The 16965-nt window shown below is 42.1% G+C and overlaps 2 protein-coding genes across 2 annotated transcripts in view; both read left to right on the top strand.

The window, feature by feature from the left end:
* Nucleotides 1-16929, top strand: part of LOC136629120 (zinc finger protein 850-like) — an 84045-nt gene extending 67116 nt beyond the window's left edge. Inside the window, exon 4 of the mRNA XM_066605256.1 lies at nt 15541-16929. Coding sequence (XP_066461353.1) covers nt 15541-16929 — 1389 coding nt within the window. The remainder of the gene's footprint in view (nt 1-15540) is intronic.
* Nucleotides 1-16965, top strand: part of LOC136628740 (zinc finger protein 585A-like) — a 406543-nt gene that overhangs the window by 200560 nt on the left and 189018 nt on the right. The gene's annotated exons all lie outside the window — the stretch shown is intronic.

Genomic DNA, 16965 nt, shown 5'->3' with positions numbered 1-16965 from the left:
TCACAGATTTCTGGAATCCCCTGCACTTCAGCTTAGGACTTGTCAGCAGCGCCGGCCAGGAGGAGCAGAACAGGCAGAGGACATTGTGTGAACACTTGTATCTGAGGAGGACTTGTCAGTAGAAAACCACCAGTGACGTGAACGCAGGGGCTGCCTTTACCTTCATCCGATCAGAGGCGACTGAAACCGGGCAGCGGGAACAGTGCCCAGCAGATGACAACACCAGCAGGAACAGTGCCCAGCAGATGCCAACACCAGCAGGAACAGTGCCACCAGATGACAACACCAAGTTCTGTGCTGCTGCACGTGCAGGGTACGGGTGAACTTCGACAAGATGGCGACGGCCCCTCTGCCAAGTCCTGTGCTGCTGCAGGAGCAGCATACAGATGAAGCTCTACAAGTTGGTGAGACCCCCGGTAACCAGGTGGTACCCCTGGTTACTGGAACCTGTGTATAGATGGATTTAGCTTGTGTACCAGTGGGGAGCGATTTCGCACGGCGGCTTTTGTGTTCGTTTTTTTGGCGGGCCGGAGCCAGGAGCGGGTCCATTATAGGGAAGACATGCAAATCTTTGCATTATGCTTTCTCTCTGCTCCTGGCTTTGGCTCACAAGGTGCTGGACATCGGGGCTGTCGTGTAAGCGCCCCCTTAGGTAGATTGGTCAGTTTAAATGTTAGTGTTAACCCTTACTAGGCTGTAAAAAAGGGCGAGTCAGGGTGATGATGGGGAATGTATGTCTGCTTAACAATTGTGTTTTATTAATGGTATCATGTCTGAGCTGAGGTAACGGAGCGCTGCAGGAGACTGTTCTGAGGTAACTGAGCGCTGCAGGAGACTGTTCTGAGGTAACTGACCACTGTATGCAGACTGTCAGCTGTGAGGTAACCACTGTATGCAGACTGTCAGCTGTGAGGTAACCACTGTATGCAGACTGTCAGCTGTGAGATAACCACTGTATGCAGACTGTCAGCTGTGAGGCAACCACTGTATGCAGACTGTCAGCTGTGAGGTAACCACTGTATGCAGGCAGTCAGCTGTGAGGTAACCCCTGTATGCAGGCAGTCAGCTGTGAGGTAACCCCTGTATGCAGGCAGTCAGCTGTGAGGTAACCCCTGTATGCAGGCAGTCAGCTGTGAGGTAACCCCTGTATGCAGGCAGTCAGCTGTGAGGTAACCCCTGTATGCAGGCAGTCAGCTGTGAGGTAACCCCTGTATGCAGGCAGTCAGCTGTGAGGTAACCCCTGTATGCAGACTGTCAGCTGTGAGGTAACCACTGTATGCAGACTGTCAGCTGTGAGGTAACCACTGTATGCAGGCAGTCAGCTGTGAGGTAACCACTGTATGCAGGCAGTCAGCTGTGAGGTAACCACTGTATGCAGGCTGTCAGCTGTGAGGTAACCACTGTATGCAGACTGTCAGCTCTGAGGTAACCACTGTATGCAGACTGTGAGCTCTGAGGTAACCACTGTATGCAGACTGTCAGCTGTGAGGTAACCACTGTATGCAGACTGTCAGCTGTGAGGTAACCACTGTATGCAGGCAGTCAGCTGTGAGGTAACCACTGTATGCAGGCAGTCAGCTGTGAGGTAACCACTGTATGCAGGCAGTCAGCTGTGAGGTAACCACTGTATGCAGGCTGTCAGCTGTGAGGTAACCACTGTATGCAGACTGTCAGCTCTGAGGTAACCACTGTATGCAGACTGTGAGCTCTGAGGTAACCACTGTATGCAGGCTGTCAGCTGTGAGGTAACCACTGTATGCAGACTGTCGGCTGTGAGGTAACCACTGTATGCAGACTGTCGGCTGTGAGGTAACCACTGTATGCAGACTGTCGGCTGTGAGGTAACCACTGTATGCAGACTGTCGGCTGTGAGGTAACCACTGTATGCAGACTGTCGGCTGTGAGGTAACCACTGTATGCAGACTGTCGGCTGTGAGGTAACCACTGTATGCAGTCTGTGGTTGAGACGGCTGCTGCTGTTAATCAGATTTGGTTAATAATTACTTGTTATGTTATAACTGTTACTTTCATATAAAGAAGCAGAATCTAATGCTGACCGGAGGAACAGAGAGGGTTAATAATGGTTACTGCGATGTTGGTGTTACCTTGGTGTAAATAGTTAGGTGATTGTTAGACATCGTTGGGGCTCCTCACTACCTGGATGTGTGGTTACATTTATGCGATCGAGGTAATGGAGCGGTGTGGGTACTGAGGTAAGAGCTGTGGGTAGTGAGGTAAGAGCTGTGGGTAGTGAGGTAAGAGCTGTGGGTACTGAGGTAAGAGGTGAGGGTACTGACATGAGGGCTCATATTGTGCCGCTCTAATCCATTTATTGTTGTTTTAGTCAGAAATCAGTACAAATTCCTTGCATCCAGGAAATAGAGAATTTCCTGCAATAGGGCCAGACTCCAGTGAGGCTCTCATATTGGAAGTAGGCCCGGCTCATTAAAGAAGGCTCCCGATACGGCTTATATGTGCATGAGTTAAAGGGACTCAGCTGTGAAGGGGTTAATAAGTTAATTTCAGTTGTTTATGATCTTGAGGTAGTTAAATTGCTAAGCACGTAGATGAGGGCAGAGTTGCCGGTCATTTTGATACCCCCCCCCCCCTTTTTTTTCAATTTGAGGTTGTCCCCTTTAAGGGTGATACCACAGAAGGAGTCTATCTCCTCTCAGTGATTTATCATCTATCTTACCCCAAGCAGTTGTCTCTGAATGCTGAGGGACTCCTGAGCTGCTGGCATTAAGATATGCATCATGTGACTACATTGGCTTTATTATGGCCCTTCGGTCATGTGATGCAGTATCCGGATAACTTCTTATTGGTTGGGGTGTTAATTCTTTGGTTTCCGGTTTGGCGTTACCGATGCGATCTAAGGCATTCTACTATTGTTTAGGACTATCCTCATTTTTAGAGTAGGTTGGAGGAAGGAATCTCCGGATGTTGGTGTAATACACTATTTAGATGATTGTTGTTTATGGGGCATCAGGGTAATAAGGGTATGCACAAGTTTTAGAGGGCATGTGGTCAGGATGAAGGATTTTGGGGTGCCGCTGGCGAACAGGAAAAACGGTATGACCATGTACTCGGTTGGAGTTTTTAGTATTCAATTGATAGCATTGTGATGGTTTTTTTAATTGCCAATGTCAGGGGTGTGTAGTTTATGGTTTAATTAGTCAGACATTGTGTATGAAGGACGATTACATGGAGGGAGTTGCAGCCGTTAGCAGGTCGGTCCTGTTTGGCTTCACAGGTGATTATTATTGGTCGCAGGTATTCCCGCAGGTTATGTGTGGTGATGTGCGGTTGGAAGTCCCATACATCGCATGCGCAGATGTCAAGGGACCTAAAGCAGGATCTAGTGTATGGTTGGTATGTGACAGACTTTAATGGTCAGTCAGCTTGGTGATGGGATTTTGTGGAAGCGGAGGGGTTATCATGAGGTGCTGACATCAGTGGGTAATGGTTATGGAGTGATTGTTGGTAAGAGCCGGTCAGCAGGATTAGTTCGTAGTCAGATTATGTCTAACATATAACCTCTTATTGAGGGTTAGTGATGGTCAGCGTGAGATTAATGCGGCTGCTATTTCATAGTCTTGTTTACTGATGCAGCAATTCAGGGAAGAAGAGTCCAGAATTTAGGACGCAGCGCTCATATAGCTCAGTGTGGGAGGTATAGTCGGGTACTGCTTTCTTTCAGAGCTGCCATAATCTGGTACCTATTAATTCTGTTTTTCAGGTAGAGCGATTGATCAGGGGCTGTAAGGCAGTAGTGTACGCCGCTGATCAACGCTCTATCACATTTAGCTTACTAGGGAAGTTGGTGAAAGTATTGCCTGAAGTGTGTAGATCAGCATATGAGGTCCAGCTGTTTAGATGTGACTTTGCGGACTTAAGGATGTGTCCAACCATGGTAGCTTTATAATTATAATAATAATAAAAGACAAAATGGGTGAAAGGGTGTGAATTCGCTTGTTTGCTCATTTTCATGAGAATATATGCCGGCTTAAAAATTTGCAGGTGTCTGTGTGTCTATGCCCGCAAGCACCAGGTTCTTTGTGAATACATGTACCCTGTTTCCCTGGAGATAAAACCTACCCTGGAAATAAACCCTAGCAGGATTTTTCAGGATTTTTGAGGATGCTTGAACTTTAAGCCCTATTCCAAAATTAAGCCCTAGTTGCAGTTAATTAAAAAAAAGTCAATGTAAATAGTGTCCAGGCAGCTATACATGGTAAAAGTAAGATCTTATAGAGCAAAAATTAGTAGAAGACCCTGTCTTGTTTTTGGGGAGACAGGGATGATGGACAGTCATTATCTTGCTTTTAATATATAATGGTGCTTAAATTGTTTACAGGTGCGGTTTTATTGAAGAAAAGGTAGACAGATGGGGTTCATCTCATTTAAAGTTGTACATGCGCCCAAATAATATGGTGTACTAATTCTTTTTTCATTTTAGCCCTTCACAGTTTAGACACAAGTAATATAAAATCAATAACCTTTATTAGATATATTTAAAACCATATAACACAGATAGGGCACTACACAAACAAACCTCTATATATCAAGAGGTATACAGGTCTCTATCAAAAGAGACTATCACCACTTCTTTTTAGTACCAGGGGTCCCTAGTGTGTGTACAGGTACTAGTAGAGTGGTGAAGAGAAAAAACGCAGGAACTAGTAGATAAAGAATTCCTTTCTTGTTTAACTTTCCCCGTCCTTATATCTTTCTTTTGAACATATTCATATAGTGTGGAAGTATTTTATTTGGATGAATTGGATGTCATCATCACTCCAGTATTTCTTCTAGTACGTGTTCTAGAGAGATATAGTATGGGAATACATTTATCTTCCCTTTGTTTTGGGATTATAGAGTTACACAGGTGATAGCATGATATGGACCATTGGTATGCAATATTGATATTGAACAATACCCAATTGTCTCAGTACTGCCACCTTATGTTCTCATAAAAAAGAGAAAGGTACAGATGGTAGCCCTCTTTTAGAGAAATTCGTCTTGGGGCGACCACTTTGTGTTTTCTGATAGTGATTCCACTTTATAAGATTCAGTATCAGCTAATAGTACTATGTATACTCTCAGTCTCAGTCTCGGGTGCCACTTTGTGTTTTCTGATAGTGATTCCACTTTATAAGACTCAGTATCAGCTAATGGTACTATGTATAATCTCAGTCTCAGTCTCGACGCGTTTCTTCCCTAACGACTAAGCAAACAAGAGGGTTAATAACAAAGTGGCATTGTAGAAGCATACTATGAATAAACATAATAGTTTTAAATAAAAAAAAAAAAGTTCCCGCCCACTTGCATGACCATTGGCCGACACCTGGGATACCTCCCTTTGAGGAGGGGACAAGTGAGCTTTATAAAGCTCAACACATGCACACCACACAGATAGCTCTGACCTACCATCCAGGCCAGAGGCGCTACCTCTCTGATCCTAAATATATGATGACTCCTATAACATAGCAGAAAAAGACTAACTAAATCCTAGCAAAGAAAACCGCACTTCTATCTAGAATGCTAACTTACTCATATTAGCTCTTGACTCTATTTCCCCCTAGCACACTGTGATCTCTGCATACACTTTGCAATCTCACAGTACAATGGATGCTGATATACTAAGGAGATGCTAATAAGATATGGGTCATACTCCTTTTATAGTATATCAACCGCATCTATTGCAAGGCTTTTGTACCTTTGCTAGCTAGGTGAAAACAAAGATACATATGCTCAATACTATGATAGCATATGAATACTCCTTTGCTGGGTAATAGAGCAATCTTTGAAAAAAGAAAGCTAGATTAACATCACCTACACAAGTGCATCTCTATTTAGAATGCCAATTCATCTATGTTAGCTCTGCATTCGGTTTGTTTTTCTAGCATACTGTGAGCTCTGCATTTACCTTGCAGTCCCACAGTTAACTGAATGCTACTGATGCAATAAGGAGATGCCATTGGGATACGGGACATACTCCTACTATCAGTTGCATCTATTGCATTCATTGCTAGGCCTGTGCACCTGTGCCAGCTAGGTGCAAAAAATAAAAGAGATACATATGCTTAACATCATCATAGCATATGAATACTCTATTGTTGGGTAATAGAGCATACCTGTGAGCTATAACAAAGAAAACTAAAAGATTATTACGTGCACGAAAGTATATATCTTCTTTAAAGTGCACTATAAAATGTTCTTTAAGCTCACTGAGGATATTCTGACAAACTAAGATATCACTCATGCACTAGGTGCTCAGTTACCTTATAGTCAAACATTACATGGAAAATACCTGCTAGTCTTTCTGCCCTTTCAAATTAAAAGGATATAGGAGTGAGACATAATATATGTGCTACTGTTTTAAAAAACGCCGGATCAGTTATAACTATACACAGATGGTACTAATTGACAAGTTCTCCTGATGATCCGTTCTATGAACGGGGAAACGCGTCGAGACTGAGACTGAGATTATACATAGTACTATTAGCTGATACTGAGTCTTATAAAGTGGAATCACTATCAGAAAACACAAAGTGGTCACCCGAGACTGAGACTGAGAGTATACATAGTACTATTAGCTGATACTGAATCTTATAAAGTGGAATCACTATCAGAAAACACAAAGTGGTCGCCCCAAGACGAATTTCTCTAAAAGAGGGCTACCATCTGTACCTTTCTCTTTTTTATGAGAACATAAGGTGGCAGTACTGAGACAATTGGGTATTGTTCAATATCAATATTGCATACCAATGGTCCATATCATGCTATCACCTGTGTAACTCTATAATCCCAAAACAAAGGGAAGATAAATGTATTCCCATACTATATCTCTCTAGAACACGTACTAGAAGAAATACTGGAGTGATGATGACATCCAATTCATCCAAATAAAATACTTCCACACTATATGAATATGTTCAAAAGAAAGATATAAGGACGGGGAAAGTTAAACAAGAAAGGAATTCTTTATCTACTAGTTCCTGCGTTTTTTCTCTTCACCACTCTACTAGTACCTGTACACACACTAGGGACCCCTGGTACTAAAAAGAAGTGGTGATAGTCTCTTTTGATAGAGACCTGTATACCTCTTGATATATAGAGGTTTGTTTGTGTAGTGCCCTATCTGTGTTATATGGTTTTAAATATATCTAATAAAGGTTATTGATTTTATATTACTTGTGTCTAAACTGTGAAGGGCTTTCTGGTTGATTATTAGACAATTCTGCCTCTGTGATAAATTTTTTCATTTTAGGAATTAAGAAAAATATTGTGTGGATGGTTGGACACTCCTTTGTGTACTGGGCTTGGAGAAGGGCAGCGGATCGCTGTTATTCCGAAAATTTGGGATTGTACAGATCACAGTTTGAAATTTTTGGGCGCGGTAGTAGATTTATGAGGTGGAGTGGATTGATGGCTGAACTGATGTATAAAGAGTCACATGGGCTTGGAAAGTCATGTGGGCCCTGTCCAGATGTTTTCATTTTAGTTAGGGGTTAATGACATAGAAGAGAACACATTGATATGTCATGGGACATTGAAAGGGAGAAGTGAAGCATTAGAACAAGGTTCCAGATACAGTGATAGTTTTTTCAGATATTGTTCCTTGATTATTATGGTCATTGCCGAAGTCTGTATATAGCGAGAGAATTCGGAGAAGGGTTACCCCGGTGCTAGAGAGCTCATGCCAGGAGTGGATATTTTCTTTTTAGACATGCTGATATGGAAGGTCTTGTTCCAGGCTTCCATAGGAATGATCTAGTATACTTGTCAGAGATTGCGTTGGATATTTTTAATATGGATTTGTGTAGATGATTGAGGAGGCTGCCGTTTGTTGGGGGGGGGGGGGGCATGTCATTAGTGGATGCCATGGCCTGGTGGGGGATTGTCGCCCGCATTAGGCGGGTGGGCAGGTAAACTTGGGGAGAGACAGAGTTTACATGAACTGTTCTGGTTATTGATTGGTTAATAAACTTGGGCCTGTAAAACAGAGTTTACAGGAAGTGTTATGGTTATTATTGGTTACATTTCTCCCCAATATTTGTAACCCCGTTAATAAACACCGCGGCCTTCTTTATCCAATATTGGTGTCTGTGTCGGTTGTTTATAAGAGTTTGGTAAGGCTTTAATAAAGCGTAAGATCCCATGTAAGGCTTGAGGGACAGTTAGGAGGGAAAGCCTCATGGGATCTGGGAGCTTTATGTACATGATGGATGAATGATATGTCACCCTCTATGGAGCCTCATGGGATCTGGGAGCTTTATGTACATGATGGATGAATGATATGTCACCCTCTATGGAGCCTCATGGGATCTGGGAGCTTTATGTACATGATGGATGATATGTCACCTTCTATGGCGGAGGTTTTCTGGTTAACCATGATAAGTTACAAAGGTCATTACTGGGTCAGATGAGATGGCAGAGAGTGAGTTCTGCCCAGTGATGGACTGGTTGGCAGCAGCAAATGATTGGCTGAAGAAAAATGGCGGGAAATGCCTGTGGTCATCAGGCAGAATCTGGTGGCCTGACAGTGGCTGGTGATTGGTCCAGAGGAACAAGCTGAGAGGAGCAGCAGTGAGATATGGAGGTGCAGAGATGTGGGCCATCATCATCTGGAAAGGAAGCGGCATCCCGCCCTCCCTCCCTTAGGTTTGTCGCGGTGTAGGTAATGGGGGACTGTCGCCCGCATTAGGCGAATGGGCAGGTAAACTTGGGAAGAGTTTGGTGGTGGTAAGCTCGTGTCTGTAAGAAAGTTTACATGAACTGTTATGGTTATTGATTGGTTAATAAACTTGGGTCTGTAAAACAGAGTTTACAGCAAGTGTTTTGGTTATTATTGGTTACATTTCTCCCCAATGTTTGTAACCCCGTTAATAAACACCGCGGCCTTCTTTATCCAACATTGGCCCCTGTGTCGGTTGTTTATAAAAGTTTGGTAAGGCTTTAATAAAGCGTAAGATCCCATGTGTATGGTGTAGTAGAGCGGTATATATAATGTGTACGGTGTAGCGGAGCCGTGTATATAATGTGTACGGTGTAGCGGAGCCGTGTATATAATGTGTACGGTGTAGCGGAGCCGTGTATATAATGTGTACGGCGTAGCGGAGCCGTGTATATAATGTGTACGGCGTAGCGGAGCCGTGTATATAATGTGTACGGCGTAGCGGAGCCGTGTATATAATGTGTACGGCGTAGCGGAGCCGTGTATATAATGTGTACGGCGTAGCGGAGCCGTGTATATAATGTGTACGGCGTAGCGGAGCCGTGTATATAATGTGTACGGCGTAGCGGAGCCGTGTATATAATGTGTACGGCGTAGCGGAGCCGTGTATATAATGTGTACGGCGTAGCGGAGCCGTGTATATAATGTGTACGGCGTAGCGGAGCCGTGTATATAATGTGTACGGCGTAGAGGAGCCGTGTATATAATGTGTACCAAAATGAACAAGGCTCGCAATAGAGCTGAAACGCGTCCTTTTTCTGTGAATATGCACAAATTTTAAATAATAAAGCAGGAAGTTTGTCATACGAGTGGTTCCCCGACTATGAAACTTACCTATCTATAGGACCATCTGGAATGCCAACTGCGACAGACTATGGTTTTGCATTATCTAGAGGCTCAGTTACAGCAAATATACCGGACGATACCATATAGAACCTGAGGTGGCCCAACCGGGTACTAGAACCTCCCTTTAAGGGGTCGGTTTTCTGCAATAAATTCCCCTTTTATTGCAATCACTTACTTATATCCACGTTACAGTCACACAGAGAAAGTTTCATTCGATTCCGACAATTCCATCTAGGAGAGGGATTGTTTTTAACTATGATTGTATGTTTTATTCTTCTTTAATGAGGATGGTAGACAGGTTCCTGATGGGGTAATTGAGTTGCCATCTAATATTTATGTCCGGCTTCTAGACCTGCAGCTATGTAACTCAGATAACTACTCCTGTCAGGTTATATTTGGTCATCCTGATGATTAATGATCTTTTCTGGTCATGTAAAATCTTCCACACGACTTCTCTAACCGTCTGCTGACTTTTACAATATTCATCTCACAGCTTTTGTATCAGGATAAAGATCTGAGGGACAAATATGAGGTGCGATCAGCGGTGTGAAGAGGAGATTCCTACAGGTAACCGCCCAGGTGAGTAGTAACCACTAAATACAGCAGAGTGGAGTCACAGATTCTCCTTGGTCAGCGGCTGCAGATATGTTATTCTGTGGAGAAGAGAAGGAAAAAGTATATAGCTCACCCGTGAATTCCTGTACTGTTTCCATTTCAGCGGTCGGCTTAGAGATTCCACAGGGACCGCTTCACCGCTCAGTCCACCAGGGCATGCACAAAGTAAAATAGAGGAATAGCTGCTGTTCTCTAAGTGGAAACATTTCAAAAGCCTTTATTAGCAGAAGTGTCACATAAAGGGTCATACACTATGCAGGATGCATTTCCATTCCATAGCAGATAATCTTGTACTACTAATAAAGGCTTTTGAAATGTTGTTCTGTGGTCTGTAGAATTAGGCCTAGCTCACATGGGCACTCAGGGATTTGGCTGCTGAATCCCGTAGCCAAATCCGTCTGGGCCCACAGAAATGGATATTAAAAGGCAGCTTCTTTCCTCTCCAGATTCAGCACGGATCTCCTCTGTCGTGGCCGAATTCATCCGATGTGCCCAATGCATGCGAAATGTCTCTTTTTTTTTTTTAATTATTCCCTTCTTTCCCGTGGATCTGCGACACATCTGCAGTGACAGCAGCTGCTGTCCCACATGAGAATAAAAACAATGTATTTAGAGAGCAGACCGCCCACTGTTCTCTAAATACATACACATGAAGTACTATAGGTCTGATTAGCCCATTAGTACCTATGCAAAATGATCGCTCAAAACTGTCAGTTTCTGACGAATTTTGAGTGATCATCCGTGTTTGTAAATGCACCTTATGTTTAAGGGATCGCCATCTTCTGGCTGCCTGCAGCTTGGACAACATTTTTGGGCTGACAGATTCCCTTTCACAGCTGACCTGCTACACCAGCTTATTGTACATGGATGTCAAAGAAATCACCATACTGAATAGTCAACAGAGCTTGGAAAGAGAGATTATACCACAAGGGAAAGTAGAGCAAGAAGTCACTTAGGCAAAACCCTCTAAATCCAGAGTATAACTTATGAGGACAATTAAAATCTACAAACATCTTATACAAACTACCTCTCAGAATAATCAAGAACCCGATAAGGGAAGGAACTCTCCTACCCTCTTATTTCCCTATTCCTGCCTTTCTTATGCAGAGTTACTGTACTGGTTATCCACTTCCAATGGAACAGCTGATCAGCAGAGCTACTGGTTATTGGCCCCCCCCCCCACCAATCTGATGTTAATGATCTATCCTGAGGATAGGTTATCAGTAAAATAGACTCCTGGAAATCCCCTCTAAGCTGGTCAGAAACATTCACTAACTGTGGGCAAAACTCTCGCTCTCCTATACACATGGACACTTAGCCTTGTGTCATTGGGGCAATTTACTAAGCCGGGCTTTCGCAACACTTGGCTTATCATGATTATCCCCCGACCCACCAAACAGCAAATCCCAATTGAAGGGGTTATCCAGGTGCTGTCCAAAGCCAAATCAGTGTTTGGCAAAACAGGTCACCATTTGCTTCCTGACAAGGTCATTCAGACAAGGTTTTCTTTTCAAGGCAAGGAAACGGTCTGTATTCTTGATCTACCACTCTACTTGGAAAACATATTTTCAAGGGTCTGAGGAGAGACAGGTCTCCCCCATATGGTTTTCTCTCCTTCCTATGTTCCTTTGAGACCTCAATTTGATATTGGGTACTCTCCAGCTTTCTGCCTTCTAGGTTTCTGATTACCTCAATCAAGAGGGTCTCCAAGTTGATGACTCCCTTTTGCCATTCTGACTCTTCATCAGGGCAAGGTAAATCCTTGCCCAGCACCTTCATATCTTACTAAGATGGTTTCCTTATTCCACATTAACGATGAAATTCTATTGCCATGCTTTTGTCCCTCTCCTTCCCATCCCATAAAGGTATCACTACATAAACTGTATGTCGTAAGGACCATTTGTCTGCATTTGGCAGCCACCTCTTCCTTCAGGATCTTGGACTCTTTTTGTCATTCTGAACAGTTGATGTAGGCCGTTTCCAGATTCAAAGGTGACCAAATGCAGATGCATTCAGTCAACCATTTGTAGAGCTTTCCAACTGAAGGGTCAAAATCTCCCCTTGAGGATTTCAGCACCCTTTACCCATTCATTGGGTAACTTATGAGCATTGCAGCACCAGACCTCGGACGCTCAGCTTTGCAGCGCTGCCACCTGTTCCTCTGTCCACACCTTTGCATCCCCAGATTAGGGTCTTGGTCTAAAGGTTTTGCAGGCAGTGGTGTCTCATTCTGTTTCCCACCCCAGGGACTGTTTTAGGACATTCCATAGTCTTGTTATCCCCCAATGAAACAACTGAGAAAAGAGGATTTTGTCCCAATGTAAAATCCTTTCTTGTAGACTTTATGGAGGGACACAGCATCCAGCCTTTTTCTCTCATGCTACTAGGCCGTTCTCAGTTGTAGGATGTATCGGGCTTGTTCTGCTCTTTAGTCTTCCGACATTGGTGTCTTTGAAGCTTGTACTTTTACTGCTGGCATACAGACTATTTGACCAAGTGCCGGTAATCTGCGTAAGACTTGAGTAGGGGAAGCTACATTTTTCTTCTTAGTGTCATGTCCTGTGTCCCCAATGAATACTACCAAAAAGGATTTTGCAGTAAGGCAAAAATCCTCTTTTTATGCACCCTGAGCTTGGCTTTTGGAGGATGATATAAAATCTTTTGAATGCCCCTTTTTTTCAGATCTCCCAGAGATTCCATATGATTGATTGCAGTCAAAATGAGTTACTTAACCCCTTAATGATGCGGCCCCTTTTTCTTTTTCCATTTTCGTTTTTTCCTCCCCCCCCCTTCAAAAAAATTGGAATTCCTTTATTTATCCATCTACATCGCTGTATGAGGGCTTGTTTTTTGCGGGACGAGTTGTATTTTTCAATGGTGCTATTTAAATTACCATATAATGTACTGAAAAACTTAGAAAAAATTCAAAGTGGAGTGAAATAAAAAAAACAAACGACATTTCGCCATCTTTTAGTGCGTCTTGTTTTTATGGCGCACAAACTGCAACAAAAGCGACATGATAACTTTATTCTATGGGTTGGTACGATTACTACGATACCAAACTTGTATAGTTTAGTTTTTTTTTTTTTTTTCAAAGACATTAAATTTTTTTTCAATTATTTTCTGCGGTCATTTTGTGCGTGCAATAACTTGTTTATTTTTCCGTCAACGTAGTTTAGCAAGGGCTCATTTTTGCGGAATGTCCTGTAGTTTCCGATAGTACCAATTTGGAATACATACGACTTTTTGATCGCTTTTTATTGCGTTTTTTCTGGGAGACAGGGTAACTAAAAAAGTGCATTTCTGGCGTTCTTTATTTTATTTTTCAGACGACGTTCACCGCGCGGGAAAAATAATGCATTAGTTTGATAGATTGAACTTTTACGGATGCGGCGGTACCAAATACATATTTTTATGGTATGATTTAGATTTTTTAATAATAGATATGGCAAAATGGGGTAATTTAAACTTTTACAACTTTTTTTTTTTTTTTTACAATTAAAAAAACTTTATTATTATTTATTATTATTATTTTATTTTACATTACTTTGAAGTCCCCCTGGGGGACTTTAGCATGCGATGCTTTGATCGCTCCTGCAGTATGATGTAATGCTATAGCATCATGTCATACTGCTTTTTGACAGGCAGTCTATCAAGCCACCGCACGGGGATGGCTTGATAGGCAGTCTGGTAAGGCAGCCCTGGGGCCTCTCATTAGGCCCCCGGCTGCCATGACATCTGCACGGCTCCCCCGATCTCACCGCTGTTCATACATACCCCGCAGCTTCTTGACGTACTGGTACGTCATAGAGCGGGAAGGGGTTAAAAGGCTAAATTATCACAAAGTTTTTAGGGCTGTTTAATCAGATGTTTTTGACCAACTCCAGAAAGATAGATTGTGAAAAATTAGTTAGTTTTTCAAATAAATATCCTACAGAGTAGAAGTGTGGATAAGTAACTTTAAAGGGCATGTAGGTCACAGGAACTGTGTGAGATGGACACCCCCTGTGGCCGTTCTTAAATGGGTGATAAAATCATGTACGGTTTGTGTGTTGCGAGACTCAGAAATCTTGCTCATATGTAAACCTCATTCTTTTGAATGAGGTCAAACACATGGGTGATTTTTTTGTTTTTTCTTCCAACATGTCCTATCCTTGGCTGTGCCCTTGCATCTCCCATTATTTTAAATAGGGTCAGCGGCAGAATCGCACCTCGTGCTAGGTGCACGTGTTGCAATGCGAGGTTTCCCCTTTGAAAACAATTGGAGCAACTCTGCGATCGAAGCTTCCCCAGAGTGAAAAAGACAGTTTTGCTACAAAAATGCATTGCATCCACAGGAAAATTGTATGTTGGAGAGTGCGATATCTCGGCCTGGTATCGCACTCACCCATGTGAAGTTGGCCTAAAAGCACTGACCCGCAAGAGCCTTTATGATTCTCCACTGAGCATTTAGCAGAATAATGGTGACAGATTCACTTATACATGAACTTATGAAGGCTTCACCACAGAAGGGGAAAACTGAAAAAGAACAAACTATGGCCAAACATCATGCTTTATTGGTCCTCATTGTGAGGTCTACTGTTACATTGTGATCTGTTTTTCCACCACTGTCTTAGTTAATAAATGCTATGTGACTTGTACAAGTAATTGGAGTCTCTCCTTCTTGCCATTCTGTGCTTGCTCCTTTTTAAATTTCATCAGCAGAGATATTTGCACGGCCTTCACGCTCAGTCCCAGCGGCTTGTCAAATCAGGCAAAATAAATTTCCAGGAGCCTGGGCTGTGTGAAAAATCCTTCTGCTTTATTTGTTAGTGCTTAAAAATCAGGACCGCATAGAGAACGTGTTTCGATATTCTAAGAAAATCGAAATGTGTTCACCACGCGGTGCCTATTAAGTGCTTTTAAGCACTAACTAACAAAAGAAAGCAGAAGGATTTTTTTCACACAGCTCAGGCTCCTGGAAATTGATTTTGCCTATGTGACTTGTAATTTGCATTGAAATGTTTGTATAGAAATTTTAACATTAATATTGATAGATATATTTTTATTTCAATAAAAAAGTAAAGCCTGCTTTATTGTTGGCAGATGACTGTAGCGGGAGCTCAGAAGAACGTCTGATATCTGCAGATTGTAAAGCAGAGGACTGTGGTATCACACAAGATACATGTGAAGAACCTGCTATTATCCCAGATATTCCCTCATCCCTCCTCAGTAAAGATCTATTATCTGATCTATCAAACTTTAATAAGCAAAAGAAAAGTCACAAAAAGGGAGAACCTCAAAGAACTCATACAGGCAGGAAGACCTTTCCTTGTTCAGAATGTGAGAAATGTTTTACAAAGAAATCACAACTTGTCCGACATCAGAGGATTCACACAGGAGAGAAACCATTTTCATGTTCAGAATGTGTGAAATGTTTTAGACTTAAATTACAACTTGTCAGACATTGGAAAACTCACACAGGAGAGAAGCCATTTTCATGTTCAGAATGTGGGAAATGTTTTAGACTGAAATCGCAACTTTTTATACATCAGAGTATTCACACAGGAGAGAAGCCATTTTTATGTTCAGAATGTGAGAAATGTTTTAGACTGAAATCGCAACTTATCCTACATCAGGGAACTCACACAGGAGAGAAGCTATTTTCATGTTCAGAATGTGAGAAAGCTTTTAGACTGAAATCACATCTTGTAATACATAAGAGAGATCACACAGGAGAGAAGCCATTTTCATGTTCAGAATGTGGGAAATGTTTTAGACAGAAATCACAACTTGTAATACATAAGAGAGATCACACAGGAGAGAAGCCATTTTCATGTTCAGAATGTGGGAAATGTTTTAGACAGGGATCCCAACTTGTCAGACATCAGATGATTCACACAGGAGAGAAACCATTTTCATGTTTAGAATGTGGGAAATGTTTTAGACTGAAATTACAACTTGTCAGACATTGGAAAACTCACACAGGAGAAAAGCCATTTTCATGTTCAGAATGTGGGAAATGTTTTATACAGAAATCACAACTTGTCAGACATCAGAGGATTCACACAGGAGAGAAGCCATTTTCTTGTTCAGAATGTGGGAAATGTTTTAGAGACAAATCAGAACTTGTCCTTCATCAGAGGATTCACACAGGAGAGAAGCTATTTTCATGTTTGGAATGTGGAAAATCTTTTACCTACAAATCAGACCTTCTTAAACATCAAAGAACTCACACAGGAGAGAAGCCATTTTCATGTTCAGAATGTGGGAAATCTTTTAGCCGCAAAACAGATTTTCTTAATCATCAAAGATGTCACACAGGAGAGAAACCATATTCATGTTTAGAATGTGGAAAATGCTTTTCTATTAATTCAAGTTTTGTCCGACATCAGAGAAATCACACAGGAGAGAAGCCATTTTCATGTTCAGAATGTGGGAAATGTTTTATACAGAGATCCCAACTTGTCAGACATCAGAGGATTCACACAGGAGAGAAGCCATTTTCATGTTCAGAATGTGGGAAATGTTTTAGAGAGAAATCAGAACTTGTTCTTCATCAGAGAATTCACACAGGAGAGAAGCTATTTTCATGTTCGGAATGTGAGAAATCTTTTACGTACAAATCAGTCCTTCGTAAACATCAAAGAACTCACACAGGAGAGAAGCCATTTTCATGTTCAGAATGTGGGAAGTCCTTTAGCCGCAAATCAGATTTTCTTAAACATCAAACAACTCACACAGGGAAGTAGCAATGTAGTTTGAAACTGTTTTTAATGTAAAGGGCT

The sequence above is a fragment of the Eleutherodactylus coqui genome, chromosome 5 (genome assembly GCF_035609145.1).
Source record: "Eleutherodactylus coqui strain aEleCoq1 chromosome 5, aEleCoq1.hap1, whole genome shotgun sequence".
Lineage (NCBI taxonomy): Eukaryota > Metazoa > Chordata > Amphibia > Anura > Eleutherodactylidae > Eleutherodactylus > Eleutherodactylus coqui.
Note: the sequence above shows the minus strand (reverse complement) of the source record. Positions and strands in the feature narration are given on the sequence as shown.